Source organism: Pelmatolapia mariae, linkage group LG9, assembly GCF_036321145.2.
Source record: "Pelmatolapia mariae isolate MD_Pm_ZW linkage group LG9, Pm_UMD_F_2, whole genome shotgun sequence".
NCBI classification, from domain to species: domain Eukaryota; kingdom Metazoa; phylum Chordata; class Actinopteri; order Cichliformes; family Cichlidae; genus Pelmatolapia; species Pelmatolapia mariae.
Window position 1 is genome coordinate 16,172,572 of NC_086235.1, and position 17,803 is coordinate 16,190,374.

General features: G+C 42.8%; 1 protein-coding gene across 1 annotated transcript; it reads left to right on the forward strand.

Moving 5' to 3' along the window:
• The first annotated feature begins 1,128 nt into the window (after window positions 1-1,128).
• Window positions 1,129-17,772, forward strand: LOC134634298 (titin homolog). The gene is made up of 10 exons (XM_063483428.1): window positions 1,129-1,170; window positions 1,790-9,860; window positions 9,940-10,006; window positions 11,137-11,194; window positions 11,296-11,404; window positions 11,569-11,700; window positions 12,260-12,349; window positions 14,158-14,301; window positions 14,586-14,770; window positions 14,875-17,772. The coding sequence occupies exons 2-10, from the start codon at window positions 1,791-1,793 to the stop codon at window positions 15,041-15,043; spliced, it is 9,024 nt and encodes a 3,007-aa protein (XP_063339498.1). The 5' UTR covers window positions 1,129-1,170; window position 1,790; the 3' UTR covers window positions 15,044-17,772.
• The last annotated feature ends 31 nt before the right edge of the window (window positions 17,773-17,803 follow it).

Here is a 17,803-nt window from a genome sequence, read left to right on the forward strand (position 1 = left end):
ACTCTTCTCTCCAAAGCATACTTTCACCTCTCCAGCCTCTAATCCACCTGCTCCCTACTCTCACTGCACGTCACAATATTGTCCACAGATACTCCTCCCTGATTTCATCTGTCAGCCTGTTCATCGCTATTGCAAACCAGGAGCTCAGAGCAGATCCCTGATGTAATCCCACCTGTATCTTGAACTGATCTGTCAGTCTTACTGCACACCTCACCACTGTCTCGCTGCACTTGGCTCATAAACTTCAGCACTTCACTTTTGTTCTTAAAAACCAGTACCAGCACACTAAAGGTGTTCTCAATTCTCATCTCACTCTTCAAGATTGCATTAAACAACTGAATTAAAATGCACCGGGCTATCTCCCAGACATCTTGATACCGCCACAGGTTTGTCATCTGGACCAACTGCCTTTCCACTTTTCATCCTCTCAGCTGTCCTAACTTCCTTCCTACTAATCTTCTGCACTTCCTGTTTCACAAACTGTCCTCAAGCCATTCTTCTCTCTCTCTGATTTTCTTCCTTCATTAGCTCCTCAAAGTAATACTTCCTACTTCTCAGCATACTTTCTTCATATGTTTTTACATTTCCATTTCTGTCCTTAATAATACTAACCTGCTGCACATCCTTTCGAATCGATACAAGTCCCTTTCTCCTAACTTAGTATCCAGTCTTATGTAAATGATCATTAGAATTAAATAAGTATTTTAAGAAATTATATGCCACAGTAGAGATTTTTTAAATCATCATTCATTATAAGAATTTCTGAACAAGCATCAGAATCTGCTCTCCCATTATGCTCTCCCATTCAGTCCAAAGAAAAAAATCTATTCGCAAAACACAAAAATAGAGTTTCAAATACAGTGTAAACAGTATAAATATATATATGTAGATACATATGTGTGCGCTTGAGTCATTATTTATGTTGTGTACGTTCGATAAAAAAAATAAAAATAAGTAGACTGTAATTATCAGTATCAGTAGAAACCGTTTAAAAGCTGTGACTGAATTGAGTGATTAAATTTTCCCCTTCAAAAACTACAAATCTCGATTTTGCGGGCGCAATGAGCGCTTCTACGTCATATCCGCCGTTTCCCTCCGGAAGTACAGTTAATTTTTATTCACGGGAAAAAAAAGAAAAAAACAGCTGTTGTTGAAAAAGAAAACATCAAAGTGAGTTTCATGGACGAATGCCGTGCTTTACCTGTTCGCTGACTTTAGTATCGTGAGGACTGCAGTGTGGGGGCTGTGCTCGGTGTGTCCCGCCGCTCTTTAGGCTGATTTGGAGCAGCGAGGCTCGGTTCGCTCATTTGTTGCGAGTTGGCTGCTGCTGCTGCTAGCTGTTAGCTTCCATCACTGTGGACTTCCAGCTAGCACGCTAGCCACGCTCAGCTAGCTAACTGACCATTTCTGAGTGTCTGATGAACTCCGAGTGACAGTAAAACCTGCTGGCTGCCAGACAGCTAGTGAAATAAGGCGCGTAGATGGGGAATTAGTGCGTGAAAGTAGATCGTACATTGTGTGACTCGTTAGCCTCCTAGTTTGCGATTTATCACTGTTTATGTCAAACGTTAGCCAGCCTTGTTGCTTGTTGAAGAAATAGGTAATAGTTGATGGATTTGCTTATAATTACCTTATCATTGCTTATCATTTCCAAGAAAGGAGGTGTTCCCATTTTGCTGAGAAACTCCATGGTGCTGGAAAAAAATGTGAATTACTTTGTAACTACAGGATTATTTTCCTTGTAAGTCCTCACCTCAGCTTTATCATGTTTTTGTGAAATATTTTGCAGAATGCCGGCCTCAAAGAGAGGATCAGTCCCTCCAGACTCGCAGCCCAAGATAAGGAAGTTGGATGAGGACGGAGAGGCTGCGCCATCCAAAACTGTACCAGCCGCCAATAATCAGTCACATAACAACACAGGAAATATGAAAGAAAAGACAGCAGCTCCACGGACTAAGAAAAAACTGTGTGCTTCACCGGAAGGGGGACATAAACTAGCCAAGTCCCCCAATCAGAGCTCACCTCCGAAGGATTCCAGCAAAACTTCCCCTGACCCACCTGTCAAAAAAGCCAAGCTCCAGAAAGCCACAAGTGCCTCCTGTGGAGAAGCTCCCTCACCGAGAGCAAACTCCAAAACCTCCCTGAAGCGAACTGCCTCCACGGACTCTGACGAGTTGAGTAGTGATGGTAGTAAGGCTGACTTCTTCAGAGAAAGGGATGATGAAGACAAGGCCCGCTGCATCAGAAAATACTCAAATCGAGTCAAAGCCAAGCGAAAGACGGAAGAGTCGCCTTCTGTCTCTGAGGATACGAGTCAAGGTTTATCTTCTCCACCTAAGGACCTCATACAGATGGACCACAATTATGGTATATTCACAGATTCACCATGTCTTCAAACTACAGATGAGGCAAATGAGAACATTAAAAAAGAATCTGCAGAATCTTTTACTGAACAAGAGAGACCAGAAATATCAGCTATTGCACCACAGGAGGTGTCAAAGGAAACTATGGTCTCTGTAACAGACACCAAATTTGAGTCTTCAGCTAATGAAAGTAAACATAAAGAATTACAAAATGTAGAAAGCCAAAAGGGTGTAGATAATGAAACACCAGCATCATCAAGAGACATTTCAGACCATCTCATATTCGAGGCTGAACAGAAGGATGAGGAAGAGTTCGTTCAAAAGGATTTAGATGATAAAACACTACCATCATCAATGGAAACACTAAGTTCGGCTGCTGGAGAGGTGTATCCAAAGTGTAAAGATGAAAAACAGTCTTGCATGTCAGAAAGTCTGAAAACTGAAACTGAAACAAATGAAACCACACAGTTTGTTTCTGGAGAGAATAAATTGAGTATTCAGTGTACAGCTACGGGAACAACTGAATCTGTCAGAGTATCTGCAGCCCTTAGTAATGAATCCAACTCTGCATCAGAACAGCAGCTTGTGGAAAGTGGTATTGCAGAGAATGAGACTCAAGCAGACATTATTGTCAGAGCTCTAGCTACTTCCGAAGGGGAATCAAATCTTGTAGACACGCAGGACGACGTGCCAGATGCAGTTACCGAGACGTGTGTTGATGTGGAAACAATGGTCATAAGGTCTGAGGAAGAGCTTCAAGAAAGCGATGGAAAAGGAGCTGACTTCCAGTTGACTCAGGTCGTCTCTTCTCCTGGGGGTTTGGTTGAGAGACAGTTGAGCCACGACTCTGTGATAACTGACAGCTGCACTGAAATATTGACTCCTGATTGCGAGGCTGTTCAAAGAGAAGTGATTTCCGAATGTTTCACAGTTCCAGATGGTCAGATAGCACCTAGCGTAGATCTGCAAAATCAGGAGAACCACAGACTTTTTGACAACACTGCAGAAAAGCCTGATGATGGAGTTAAAGAAGATTCTGAGAGCACAGAAGGAGACACAAGCATGATTTGTGTCACTGCAGCAAGCAGCCAGGTCAACATGGATGTACAGACTGCAGCAGCATCAGAGGAGATTTCTGTAGTGGAAACACAAAGACAGGAAAAACAGGATGCTCCTGAACCTATCGCAGACATATCTACAAACTTTCACGAGGATCATGTGGGAGAAAACTGTAGAATTATGGAAGACAAACACACTGTGAGCTTTGGACATAGTAGTGGAGCTGAGACTGAAAATAAAATAGAAACACAGAACATAGTGATTTCAGAAGTTTCTAATACAGAAGTGCAAATTCTTGAGACCCAGGAAATCTGCAACGCTACCACAGCCGAATCCACAGAGGTTCATGATATGGATGATAAATCTGACAACATTAAAACCTTTGAATGTGCTGATGGGTCTGAGAGCCAAGAGAAAATACAGACACAGAGCTTATCAGCTTTGGAGGTTAGTAATCCAGCAGCTAAAGTGGAAGTACAAAACCAGGAGAGGCCAGACGGCGAAGCCACGAGTGACAAAGTTCAGGAAGATCTGAGGACTGCAAACTATGAGAGCAGCGAAGAAGCTGAATGTGTTGCTGCTGTGGAAAAACGAATGGAAACACCAGACGATGTAGAGGCTGAAACCACATCAGTGGAGATCTGTAACATTGAGCAAACGCATCAGATGAGCCAGGTGGACAGTGAATCTACCACAGCTGAATTACACATGGATCAAATTGTTGAAAATGTTCAATCTGTGGAAATGCAGACAAAATTAACGATGGAGGTTTCATATCCATCCGCTTCAGTGGAAATCCAGAGAAGTCAAACAGAAGTGGAGCTACAGACCACATTGGGGACGAGTTCTGACATTGCACCTGGAGCAGGAATACAAAGTCACAAAAATCATGAAATCAATGAATGCAATACAGACGACATCCCTAAAGAGATTAAAGAAGACCCAATGATTGAAAATTTGCAAACTGTGCAGAATGAAGATAAATGTGTGACACTAACTCCAGAGATTTCTGAAGCAACTCATTCAGTGGAAATGCACAGTGAGAAAAGTCCAGAAGTAGTGGAGATGGAGTCTGCAGCAACATCAGAGGAGGTTTCTAACATGCCTGCAGCGCAAACACAAAACCAAGAGAATCAGGATGTTGGTGCGCATATTACAGACGCAGTTTATACAGAGTCTGTGACTGTCACTAAGAACGAAAACAAAACAGAAGATCAGCCTAAATCACCAGTAGAATTTACCGGACATGCCTCTACGATGGAATTACAGAGTGAGAAAAGTCAAAATGAAGTTGAGATGGAGACTGCAACAACATCAGAGGAGGTTTCTGACACATCTGCAGTGAAAACAGAAACCCAGACGAGTCAGGATGTCTGTGAAGATGGTGCAGGCATGCAGATCGACTCTGTGACTGTTGCAGAAAATGAAAACAAAAAAGAAGAAAAGGCTAAAACCACACCAGAAATTTCCGAAGTGGTCCCTTCAGTGGAAGCACAAAGTGAGAAAATTCAGAGTGAAGTGGGTATGGAGTCTGCAGCAGCTTCAGAGGTGTCTAAGATACCTGCAGTGGAAATCCAAAGTCAGATAAGCAAGGTTATCACAGAATATAGCACAGATGTACATACACAGTCAGTGACATCAACACCAGACTCCCCTAAAGAATCCACCTCAGTGGAAATCCAGCTGGTGCAAAGTCAAAATGAAGTGGATGCGGAGCAGAAAACACCAGAGGAGGTTGCTAACATACCTGCATTGGAAATAAAGAGCCAGGATGTCATTGAACATAACACAGACATACTCATGCAGCCCATCAGTGTCTCGGAGAATGAAAATGAAATGGAAAAACAGGCTCCATCGATATCAGAGGCAGAGATTTCAGTGGAAGTACAAAGCGGCAAAAGTCTATCTGAAGTGGAGATGGAGACCACAACAACATCAGAAGAGCTTTGTAACCCACCGGCAGCGGAAACGCATAAGCAGAAGAGTCAGGATGTCAGTGAACACACAGAAGATTCATATACACAGCCCGTCGCTGTCCCAGAGAGAGAAATTGAAATGGAAGAGCAGGCTAAATCGACACAAGAGATTTCAGTGGAAATACAAAGTGAGAACAGCCTAAATGAAGTCGACTTGGAGTTTGCAGCTGCATCAGAGGAGATTTCTAGCATACCTGCAGCGGAAATACAAAATCAGACGAGCAAGGATGTCTGTGAATGGCGCACAGACGTACATACAGAGCCTGTGACTGGTGCAGAGAATCAAAACAAAAAGCAGGATACATTAATAGCAGATATTTCTATTTCAGCACACAGCCAGGAGATACAGGAAGCCACTGAGCCTACTGGAGACATATCTAAAGAAGTCCACAAAGGATTAAGGAATCCCACAAATTACCCCAACAAAGCACATTGTGTCACTGCTGCTGAGAGTCAGGTGGAAATGGAAATGGAGACAACAGAAGCACCAAAGGAGACATCTGAGCCAACAAATAACCAAAGCCAGAAAGGTCAGGAGGTCAGTGAACTGACTATAAACACTACAGTAGAGAAAGACTTCATTAATGCTTTGAGTGAAGAGCAGGATGATAAGGTTAAGGCCGACTGTGTCATTGCTGCTGAGAGTCAAAGAAAAGTGGAAGTGCAGACAACAGAAACACCGGAGGAGGTTTCTGATCCAAAGAATGTGTCGGAAACACAAAGTCAGAAAGATCAGGAGATCACTGAGCTCAATACAGACACTGAGGCAGGAAAAGATTTCATTAATATTGAAGAAAAGGATGACAAGGTCGATGCTGAATGTGTCAGTGTTACTGAGAGTCCAGGAGAAATGGAAACACAGACAGTAGAAGCACCAGACAAGATTACTTATCTGACAAATAAACAAAATCAGAGAGGTCAAGAGGTCAGCGAACTCACTACAGACACTGAAGTGGAAAAAGATTTGACCGGGACAGAGTGCGAGGAAAAGGATGTCGAGGTTAATGAGGAAAGTTTAAGCACTGTTGAGAATCAAGGAGAAATGGAAGTGCAGACAACAGAATCAGGAGAAGAAAGATCTGATGTTGAAGTACACAACGATGGAAATCAGGAGATCGGTGACGTTCAGGAAGATCTTATGTCTGCACGCTGTGAGACTGGAAATGAGGAAGAGCCTGCTTCTGAATGTGTTAACATTTTAGAAACTACTGCAGAAGGGAGTCCTTATCCAGCAAAACAGCAAAGTAATGTTACTGAGGAAATGAATGAAGACACTACAGCCTTATTAGAAATTCAGAAACCTCTTCCTGTTACTGATTTGGAGAATGACATACAGAGAGGGCCTCCTGCTGACGTGGATGTAACAAGTGAATCAACAGAAAGGGAAGCTTCAGTGTTAGAAGAGGAAACGGGGAGCCAAATGTTTAATGAGGTCAAGGCTGACGGATCTGTTGGTAACATCGAAGGAGAAGGAGTGGATAGCAGCGAAGTAATGCTTTTTGTTTGTGGGCAAACTGACAACAACAATGTCGTAATTCAGCCTTCTGAGGAGCAGATTGAGATGGTTAATCAGTCAGCGGTCGAGCCCCATGAAAACCAGATAGTGTACGAGCCCATTAGTAGCCCAGAGAGTAATGATGATCGTGATGTGTCTGCGGCGGCAGCAGAGAAGCACGATGCCGTTTCTATATTAGATATACAATGCACAGAGGCTCAACAGATGGAAACAAACTTTTCCAGTAATGAAGACAACAGAGAAATTGGTGGCATGCAGCTGGTAAATGAAGCTGCTAAGGAGGAAATTTGTGTCCCAGACAGCCAAGCAGGGGTTGAAGTGGAAGTGCAAACGCAGCCAGCACAGTTGGAGCAGAGTAACGCTACCGTGGATGTGAAAGAAGTTGCACCGATCAGCTCTGGCAGTGACATGAGCGTGGCAGATGGAGGGTCAGGAGATGCTGCAGAAAAAAGTGAAGGAAATGGCATTTCAGAGTGCATCAGAGCCACTGAGTTTTCTGAGCAGGTGCAGCACGATGCTGGCGTTCAGGAGGCTGCGGGCGTCACGGTAACAAGAACAACTCCACCAACTACAACTACACCCTCCACTGAATTTGAGGTACCAGATGGTGCATCTGAGGAATATGTGATTTTAGAGCCAGTCCCACAGAGTGAAATTCACTTTGATATCGTCACTCAAGCTGCAACCGAATCAGGTCTGGCGGCCTCTCTTTCAGAGCAGGTGAATCCAGAAAGTGAGTCGATGGAGGAGAAGGCGGAGAGTGAGAGGATTTTAAATGGTTCTGAGCAAACTGTGTTTACTGAAGCGGCGGCTACTTCAGGTGAGGTAGCAGAGCAAGAGACAAACATTTCACCTGTGGAGGAAGACGTTCAGGTTATTCAGCCTTCTGGCCACCAGTCATCTCACATGGTGGACATGAATACCTCCCATGACTCTGAACCCCAAAGCGTGATTGAAGACATTAATGTAGTGGTGATAGAGGATGCTCAAGATAACCTGGACATACAAGAAGTGCAGATTCTAGAGGACATCGAGATCGGACATGAGATTATAGTGGTGGAGGAAGAGAATGATGAAGACCGTGACATTGCAGTAGTAGAAAAGCCACAAGAAACAGCCGAGGTACGCCCGCCTAAGAAGCCTGAGGAAAAGGTGAATGAGAAGTACATATGTAACACTAGTGGGCCTGACATGAAGCAAAACAGCACAGCTGAAAAGACCGAAGAGGAAAAGAAAGCTCAAGAGCCAGAAAAACCCAAGAAACAAGAAATGAACACGCAAGCGAGAACCAAAGCTCGCCTCGCAGCTCTGGCTGAGCAGAAGGCTGCAGCAGCTAAGAGAAGTGCAAACAGGCAGCAGCTGAATCTCTTAGCCCTGTGTCAGGAGATCGCAGAGGACATTGCCACAGACAGCATGCTGCTGAAGAGGATAGAAGAAGAAAAACAAGCGGCAGCAGCAGCAGCAGCCAAGAGTGAAGCCAGCAAGAAGGAACGCCCGCCTGTTAACACGCAAGATGGCAACACGGTTAATGTCGCAACTCCTGCTGGACCAGAGGGATGCGCCCCTCCTTCGGTGACCCCTGCTTCTGAGGCACCCCCAGCCCAGCCCTCAACGGCTGATTCAGCCGAAACTCAGCCTTCCGCCGAGCCTCCAAAGAGACGTTTCTTCATCACGCAGATTTCAGTGCCGCTGAAAGTCCACGAGAAAAAGAAGCTGACTCGATATCAAAGACTCAGACAGGTCGAGCTGCAGAGAGAGAAAATGTCATGGGCACGTGTGAAGAAACTAAAGTCTGACCAAGCAAATCAGATGTTCTCAGACATGGATTGGCAGGCACCTTTTTCTGCTGCCTCTCTTTTTCCAGTGAGCCCTGTTACCACAACTCCTCCTCAACCTGCAGCCAGTCCAGCAACCTCTCAAACCGCCCAACTGAGTCCTTCTGCATCCAGCAAACCTGCTACACCGAAGGCAGAAGCTCCCAAGGATGAGCCTAAGGCTGAGCTGGCTAAAACTGAACCATCTAAAACTGAACCCACTAAAGCTGAAACCTCCAAAAAACAACCAAGGAAAACTGAAACTCCTAAAACTGAAACCCCTAAAACTGAAACTGCCAAACCTGAAGCCTCTAAAACAGAGCCTCCTAGTACTGAAAACCGTAGAACTACACGGCAAAGCAAGGCTCAGACTACTAAAGCAGCAGCTACTCCAGAGCCCGCGCCAAAAGTCACAAGATCAGGAACCAAGAGAACCCTCCCAGCAATACCACCTCCCATGCCCAACGGACTTAATGCTCAGAAACTGAAAGTGGAAGTTGAGTACAAGCCGTACAGACCCAGGCCGAAATATTCTCCTGACGATTTTGAGCTGGATGATGACCCATTACCAGCAAAGCCGAAACCTGCACAGCCGACACCACCCGGCCTCCAGTCAAACCCTTCGGCTCAGCCTAAACCCACTCTGCTATCAAAGCCCACGCTCACAGCGCAACTTGCCAACCAGGCAAAACTCAAAGCTCAGACCAAGCCTGCTGGGCAGATCTCAGGTCAGTCAAAGCCCTCTGTTGCAGCTCCAGCTCAGTTAAAGCCCGCACAGTTAAAACCAGCTGTTGCACCAGCAGCACAGTCTAAGGCCACAGCTGCGACTGCAGCTTCATCCAAACCTGCTTCTTCAGCTAATGCTCCATTAAAGTCTCCAGTCCCGACTGCAACTCAGTCTAAAGTTGTTTCAGCTCCGGCTCAGTCCAAGTCTGCAGCTTCTGTTTTGCCCCAGCTGAAGACCGCAGGCGCCGATGCAAATCTAACACAGCTGAAACCATCTGCTTCACCTGCAGCTCGGCCTGCTGTTGCAGCCACATCTGGGATGAAGCCTGCTGCCTCTAAGGCTGGTGCAATTTCAGTGCCTCAGAGACCCACAGATCCCGCATGTGAAGAAAACGGCAAGTGCAAGGTAAGTCAGAAATAAATTATTCTATGATTAGTGTCACAGACGCTGTACATGTTACTTACCTTATTTCTTTCATACACAGAATGCAGCTCATCCACTTTCATCAGCTCCACCTGAAGAGAGCGCTAAAGTGTCTGACAAGCTTACAGGTATCTGTGTATATTAATTGCAATCCTGACTCAGATTTGCCTCCATCAGCTCGTCCAGATTGTCTACCTGTCTGTGCCAGTGTCTGCTAGCGGGATTACTCAAAAAGTCATGGACAGGTTTGCCTGAAAATGCTACCAGAAGTGTCCCAACGTAGACGTGATTAATTCAGATTCAGACTCTTTATCATTTTGAGGAAAAATAGAAAACGTAAGCTTCACAAATACATGAGAAATGGAAAAAAGAAAAGTTGGGAGGCATCATCTTGCTTTCTATAAAATGCCTCCAGTGAATCTGGATCAAGCATCCAGGGAGTCTGTATTTTCCACTACCAGTGTACGATCCACAGTTTTTTATGATTAAAAAAAAGTTAATTTTTATCATTCAGATTTGAATTAGGCCATAGACTAGAATAATTTATCAAAATAATGAGGCAAGCAACACACATTTTAAATCCTGCTCTTTTAGGTTGTTTCTTACTTCACCTTAATCAAAATAAGTGCATAGAAATGTTTAAAAGAAGTGAAATTCACATCTCTCATCTTTAACCAGCTTATTCTTCCTGGCAGGCTGACACTGTTGCATAAACGTGGTTCTTATCTGCCTGCTTATAGGACAGCAAACACAAAATGCAGTGTTTGGATAGCTGTTAGGTTGAAATTCAGGCCTCCAAATACTGATTACATTAAGTTAAGCACCCCGGTCCGCGTGCACTTAGTTGCGTCTGCAGCTTTGTGCTGGTAGTGTTATGTCTCACATCGCCGAACACTGGACCTGGACAGGTTACCCACAAGGTCACGTTCCATTAAAGGGAGAGGCTCGGTAATAAAACGATCTGTCCACCTCAGATTTCAGCCTCTTTCGTCAGTTAACCGCGAGTGCAGCACATGTTGTCATACAAGTCCAGTCTTGGATCTTTGACTAATGTTTCAAAGCATTAACTTTTCCAAGAGCAGCGCTAAATGTTATCTATTTATTTATTTTACTCTCAATATGTTGTTTAAGTAAATTAGGAATTTATATTTTAAGGTTGTTTTTTTTTTTAATGAATTTTGTCAACAACCTTCTTAAATGTGTGTATAATTATGTTGCTGTGTAAAATCCTTTCTTTTATACGTTGATCTTTCTCCAGAGAGTAAAGCAGAAAGCTTGAAGGCAGCAGAGCAGACATCGGGAAAGCCTTGCCAAGAGTAAGAAGCTTTTCTAAAGTTGTTTGACATGTTTTATTTTGTTTTTTTCCCCTCTTAGCGGTTGAAACCTTCAGTAACCCGATGTGTTTTTTGTATCACAGCAAAGCCGTGAAGCCACAGGATGGCGGGGCTCCTCTCTCCGAAGCTTGCCTGCAAAAAGAAGTCAAGAAGCTAAAGGAGGCTGACAAAGATGGCACCCAAACAGTTATTGTGAGTGAACGAGATAGTTTCCTCTGACCTCATTTTAAATCCTGCGCTGTTGCAATGGAAAGCATGGATCATAAGTTGGGTTCTTTCTGTGTTCTGTCACTCTGGAAAACTAAGCGAAATTGAATTCTTGAGAGTGAGCTTATTGCTTTGCTTTGTTCTCGCAGGATGCAGGACAGAAGCATTTTGGAGCAGTGGCCTGCAGTGTGTGTGGGATGCTCTACTCTGCTGCCAACCCCGAGGATGAATCTCAGCATTTGCTGTTTCACAACCAGTTCATCAGCGCCGTCAAATATGTGGTGAGAGAAAGTCACATGCCTATGCCTGTTAAACTGACTCCCTGGATCAGGGCAATAAATGCCCACAAATTTATAGATATGGCTTACAAAAAATAAACAATGCAGTGCAGGGACAACTGAGGCTTCCTAATAAAGGGAGTCTTGACCCTGCTCTTCCACTCTATGCTGCAGTACAGTGAGCAAGACTGCAGCTATTTGATGAGATTCCTCCTTAGGATTGCCCGTTGGACATTTTTCTAACTTCCCACCTCTAGAAAAGTAGGTCAGCACAGCTCTTTGTTTATTCAGTTCAAGTGTGATTTATTCTCACTGACTTTTCTGGTGGCAGAAGAGACAGTAAATAAAGTTAAATTGAAAATGTAATTTTATTTGGGTTACGTCAAATGATTCTGTCGGCTTATAAGAAGATTTATTACCTGGAATGTTTTGCGCCTATTTGCCAAAATTGTGCAAGATTGGGAATGACTGCGTATAGAAAATGGATTAATACCTACTTAGGACATTTAGAAGACATAATTAAATACTTTCTATTCTTTTTGCTTTCCTTTTTTTTTGTCAGGGATGGAAAAAGGAGAGGATTTTGTCCGAGTTTCCAGATGGCAAGATCATTCTCGTCCTGCCAGATGATCCCAAATATGCTCTGAAGAAGGTATGTTTACACCTGCGTTTGCTAGCGTGGACTGTTCAGGGCTTATATGTCTGGATTGATAGTTTGTTCCACAATTTTTATATTTTTTGGCTCTGTCTTTTACTGCCACAGAGTTAACATGAAATAGCCAGCATGCAGTTGAATTACAGACTGCTGTAATTCTACAGGTTGCAACAACCTCTTCAAGTGTAACAGAACAATAAGTATAAATAAATTTCAATAAAATACTCTTTTGAGAATCCTTATTGGGAGTGACTGTCACACAGGCAAAAGGTAACAATAGGTAGGCGACCCTCCTCTCCACTAGGGAAAAATGTGTATTCCCTGTCATGTTGCCAAGTGGTTGCTTTGTGTTGCAAAGAGGGTACTGCACCAAAAACCTTGCAATTGCTTTGCTTGCTAGTAGATTCCCGTGGTCACTATAGGTGGGCAGATCAATCCAAATGTTGATAGTGTCGATCCCAACACTGGTATTGGTATCGGATCGATACTAGCACGATATGATCGATATTTTGTTTCCACTCTCTAAGTTCAGTATGTGTCACACTGCATTGTGTTAAATTATTTTTGGGGGAAATAGAAAAAACACAAACCTCAAGCATGCACTATGAAAATTTTATTTATACCCTATAGCACATTTAAACAACAGAAGGCATTTAAATCCTGCATCTCTAAAAAAACACCAAACTGTTTCAAAATGCATGAAAAACTGAAAGGTGTGTATTACTAAGTGGCTTGTACTTTGGAAAGTAAAAATCACAGCAATTTAGTGGCCATTAAAATGTGTTCAGAATTTATAAATTAGTGATGATTCAACTCATAAGTCACAACACATTGCTGTTCCTTACATAAGCTGCTTTTATAAGTTAATAGTATCGGTATTTGTATCGCTAGTATTGGCTCTGTATTTACTTAGTATTGGTTCAATACCAACATTTGCAGTATCACACAGGAAAATGTTGACTTGCCTGCAAATTGATAACTGAGCACTAAGCTGAACTTAAACTTGAGAAAGTGGGACACAAACCAGAAACAGAGAATGTTCCCCTTCAAAGTAAAAGTCGTAATTTACTATTAATACTATTGCCCGCCACCCCTCCCAGGGTATGGGGTGCCACAGGTAGATCTCCAGAGATTTCTGTCCTGGGCCATTCTTTCTAGTTGGGTCGAGGTGCAACCAATATATTTTAAAGGGTGAAGGCTTTGCTTTGAAGGTGGATGTTCTCTTTTCTTTTTAGTGAGTTTTTGGTGAGTGTTTGCATTTCATTCAGCAATAGCCTGCAACAACTCGCCAACTGATTGGGTAATTTTTTCCCCTAGCAACGAGCAGTTACCTGGGAATCACTTACCAGTCTCTAGGCCTGTGTGGCTCGGGCCTAAGGTCTGAAACTCAAAGCTTTTACTGAAGCTTTTTACTGTTGTAGGTAGTAAGTAAGCAGCCAACTTTGCTGCGTTTGTCTGAGTCTGAGCAGAGAATTCACCCTAATGCACTTAATAATTTAAAGAGCTGTAAACAGCTGAAATGTGAGCAGACAGACTGCATAACCTCTGCCAAGGCTGAAAAACCCTGCGTCACAAGAATGCCTGGATCTGGATTAGCTCGTTATATTTTCCTGAAATTTAAAACAGTGTATCTCAGTTTTTCAGCTTGCATTTGTAAATGTGACACCAAAACTCCAAGTCTGCCCTGCCTTTGAAAAAAAAAAGTGCTGAAGTCTCACTTGGACTGTATAATTAGATATGCTCCAATATTTATCATCCCTGCATTAGCATACTGATTCTTGGATGTACAATAATCTGTTCCTCAGGTTGAGGAGATCCGGGAGATGGTGGACAATGACCTCGGCTTCCAGCAGGTGGAGACCAAGTGTCCCTCAAAGACCAAAACCTTCCTCTTTATCTCTAATGACAAGAAAGTGGCTGGGTGTCTCATAGCTGAGCACATACAAGAGGTAAGAGATGATGATGAGCACATTTGTGAATGATCATCATGTAAAAATTGGGATAAATGAAATTCTTGGCTGATACAGATGTTTAAAATAGCTTAAAAATATGAACTAAAATATTGCTTTTTGTGTTTCTAATCTTTCTTTCTTCCTCATGTAACAGTTTTAAGGTATCTGAGCATTTAGACGGAACAAAATGGATATAATACAATAAACACATGTTCGACCACTGCTATCAGTAAGTGTCCGTTTATTCTGTGACGTTTACTGATGATTGTGCATGCTCACAGGGGTACAGGGTGATTGAAGAGCCCATGCCAGAGGGTTCGGAGGGAGAGAAGTTGATGTTTGAACGTCAGAGAGCTTGGTGCTGCTCCACAACACCAGAGCCCGCCATCTGCGGCATCAGCCGCATCTGGGTGGTCAGCATGATGAGACGTCAGGGCATCGCCTCGCGCATGCTCGAGTGCCTCCGGTCAGTACGGCAGCAAACCGCCAGTCATTTCATTGTCATCATCTCACACACACACAATCAAAGTCAAATTAATGCAACTCGTATTTGTTTGTTTTTCTGCACAGGAATAATTTCATATACGGTTCATACCTGAGCAAAGATGAGATTGCCTTCTCCGACCCCACTCCCGACGGGAAACTCTTCGCCACGCATTATTTCGGCACTTCCCAGTTTTTGGTTTATAACTTCGTGAGCGGGACACGCTCGCACCAACCCAAAACCCAAGCAGTATGACGGTCTTCAGATACCGTAACGATGGCTTCATCTGAGACGCTCACCGACCAGTGGGACATCCTCACCAAACACTGAATCTTCACGTGTGTTTTAAAAAGAAAAACCTCCTCGGAGGGGTTACACATTGGTTCAAATCTCAGGATGAAAACAACGAGGTGTTGTTGAAACATGATATTTCACCCTTTAATCCTTCCCCGCATAGTATTTTGAAGAAAAAGAGTATTTTCTTTATACATTTTTAAGTAAACAATTGGTTTTATTAGGAGAATAGAGTTTACATGCATGATCTGACAGCAATAGAAAACAAAGAGCATTTTATCTTTTGAATCCTCGTGAAGCGTAACCATCAACCTACTGCATTAAACAAATGGTTATTTGCAAGTTTGTTCCTCAGTCGGTTTTTGTCATTTTTACACCCATTTCCTGTAGTGGAGTGTGTTAAGCTGCCGTTGTCTCCAGATGTGTTTAAGCGACGTCGATAATCCCTGAAGGGCACAACTGCACAATTTCTTTTGAGGGGTTAAGCTGTGTTTCCTACACTTTGATTTCACTGTCATGTTTTTATTGTAGTATTTCAGAAACCATTTCAACACCTTGATTAGAGAGATGTGGGTTAGAACTGTAGCTTGGGCATTATTTGTGTGCTCTGATCTTCTGAGATCACCTTACCTGACTTTTTTTCCCTCAAGCCGAGCCATATACTGTACACCGTTTAGCGGGGCGTTATAGCCTAAACTGTATGAGTGGTGTCTTTAAATTTCACCAAGGCTGTCTTTTGCTTTGTTTGTGCCTGAATGAATCATGTGTGACTTAAGTTGTTGATTTATTTTCTTTACTTTTTTAGCCACATGTTCCTCTTAAGTAGCATCTGGCTTTGTTTTTTTATTCCAATAGTGTAGATTATCATCTTCCTATTCCTTAGTAACAATGAATTAAAATGTATATCAAATTATCATGTAGATTTATGCATAGTATAACAAGATTTATAATGAAAGATGGGCAAGTTCTTAAGTGTCACGTGTTATATGGTGTTTGAGTGAAGGTAAATATCAACCAGGTTCAGCCTTTATGATTGAAAACAGGGATATTTGCTCAGTGATCAACATGAGGGGTTTAGATTAACCCACCTCTCTTCAGATTAACAGTATCATCGTAATCCACCTCTTATTTTCTTCTTCCTCCTTGTTAAAGCGGTTGATTTTAGAACGATGTGGTTGTGTAAGAAAAAGACATTTGATTTATACGAAGCTGTTATGTAAATATTTATTTAAATAAAAGTAAAATGTAAAACATTTTTGGTGTTTCTGATTAGCTGCTTTTGACCTTGTATGGATTTTTCCCCATTTTCTGTCATGTAAATGCTGTTATAGTCGTGGCTTCTGATATTAAAAGAGTTTCAAATAACGAGGTCAGTATACACTCGCTGGCCATTTTATTGGGTACATCTTACCAGTCTTTTGCCTTAATTCTTTGTGGCTTAGAATCAACAACATTCCTCAGAGATTTTGGTCCATTTTAATTCAGCAAGCTCTTGATTAAGAGTCGTGTTCAAGAAATGTGTTTGTGATCATTTGAATTTTGTGACATGGAAGCAGCCATGAGAAGATGGGAACACTGTGGTCAAATGGACATGGTCAGCAGCAATTCTGTGGTGATTCTGTGATGCCCAGTTGCTATTAAAAGTCCCACATCCTCACACCATCAGCAGTCTGAAATGTTGCTGGAAGGCGGGATGGATCCATGCTTTTATTTTTATGTCAAATTCTGATCCTAATGAAAACTCCTAAGACCAGAAACCCTTTTTCTGATTTTGGTTAGACTGTTTGTATAGTCAGTTTCCAGAGTGTGGTCTTCTGCCGCTGCAGTCCTTCTGAGATGCTCTTCTGCATACCTTGCTTGTAATAAGTGTTTGAGTTATTGTTTCCTTCCTGTCAGCTCAAAGCAGTCTGGCCATTCTCCTCTGACCTCTAACAGACATTTAGCTTAACAAACAGTTGAACAGCATGTTCAAGTTGATTGTATGTGCAAATACTCGCTTTGAACCGACAGTTTAGGCTTAATGTCGTAATCACTCAGTTTTAGACTGTTTTTTCTGATTCACTCTCAGCGATGTCAGCGAGAGTGGATGTCCCTAATGTGGTCATCTCAGGCACAGAAGCCCCACCCACTTGCGGTTCAAACATAAAGTTTGAGAAGAGAGATAAACAAGGATTATTTTCAATAGTGAATCATGCAAAGCTACTATACGAAGATAAATATACGTAGCTGTAAATCAGCATACTAGGTCTGCTTTAATCGCCCGTGACCCTGTTTTTTTTGATGAGTGATGCCATCTAGTGGTCATCATCCTGGTGCATCTGTGTTCAGTGATAGTCGAAGGATTTTTACCCTTCTTTGCTTTGATGTAAAAATCGACTTCAGCAGAAAAGATAGTCTTAAATCGTCTCAAATTGTGGGAAATGTCTGGCTGCCGTGTTTTCTCTTTGTAGTTGCACATGTAAACACTCCCCTCTTAGCGCATTCCTAGACACTCCTGTCACAACACGGGCCAGCTCGATGGCAACTTCTGAGAAACAAAACAGCCTTAGAACAACACAAATGCTTCCTCAAACAGAGTGAGAAAACAGAGGTCTCCGCTCCTCTTCAGAGATCTGCTGATGCTAATCAGCAAGAGAAAACAAGCGAGCCGAGCTTCTTGAGGTGTCTTTAACACAACGCCCACCTCGGCCTTTAGACTTTTACTCACCAAAAAAGGCTCAT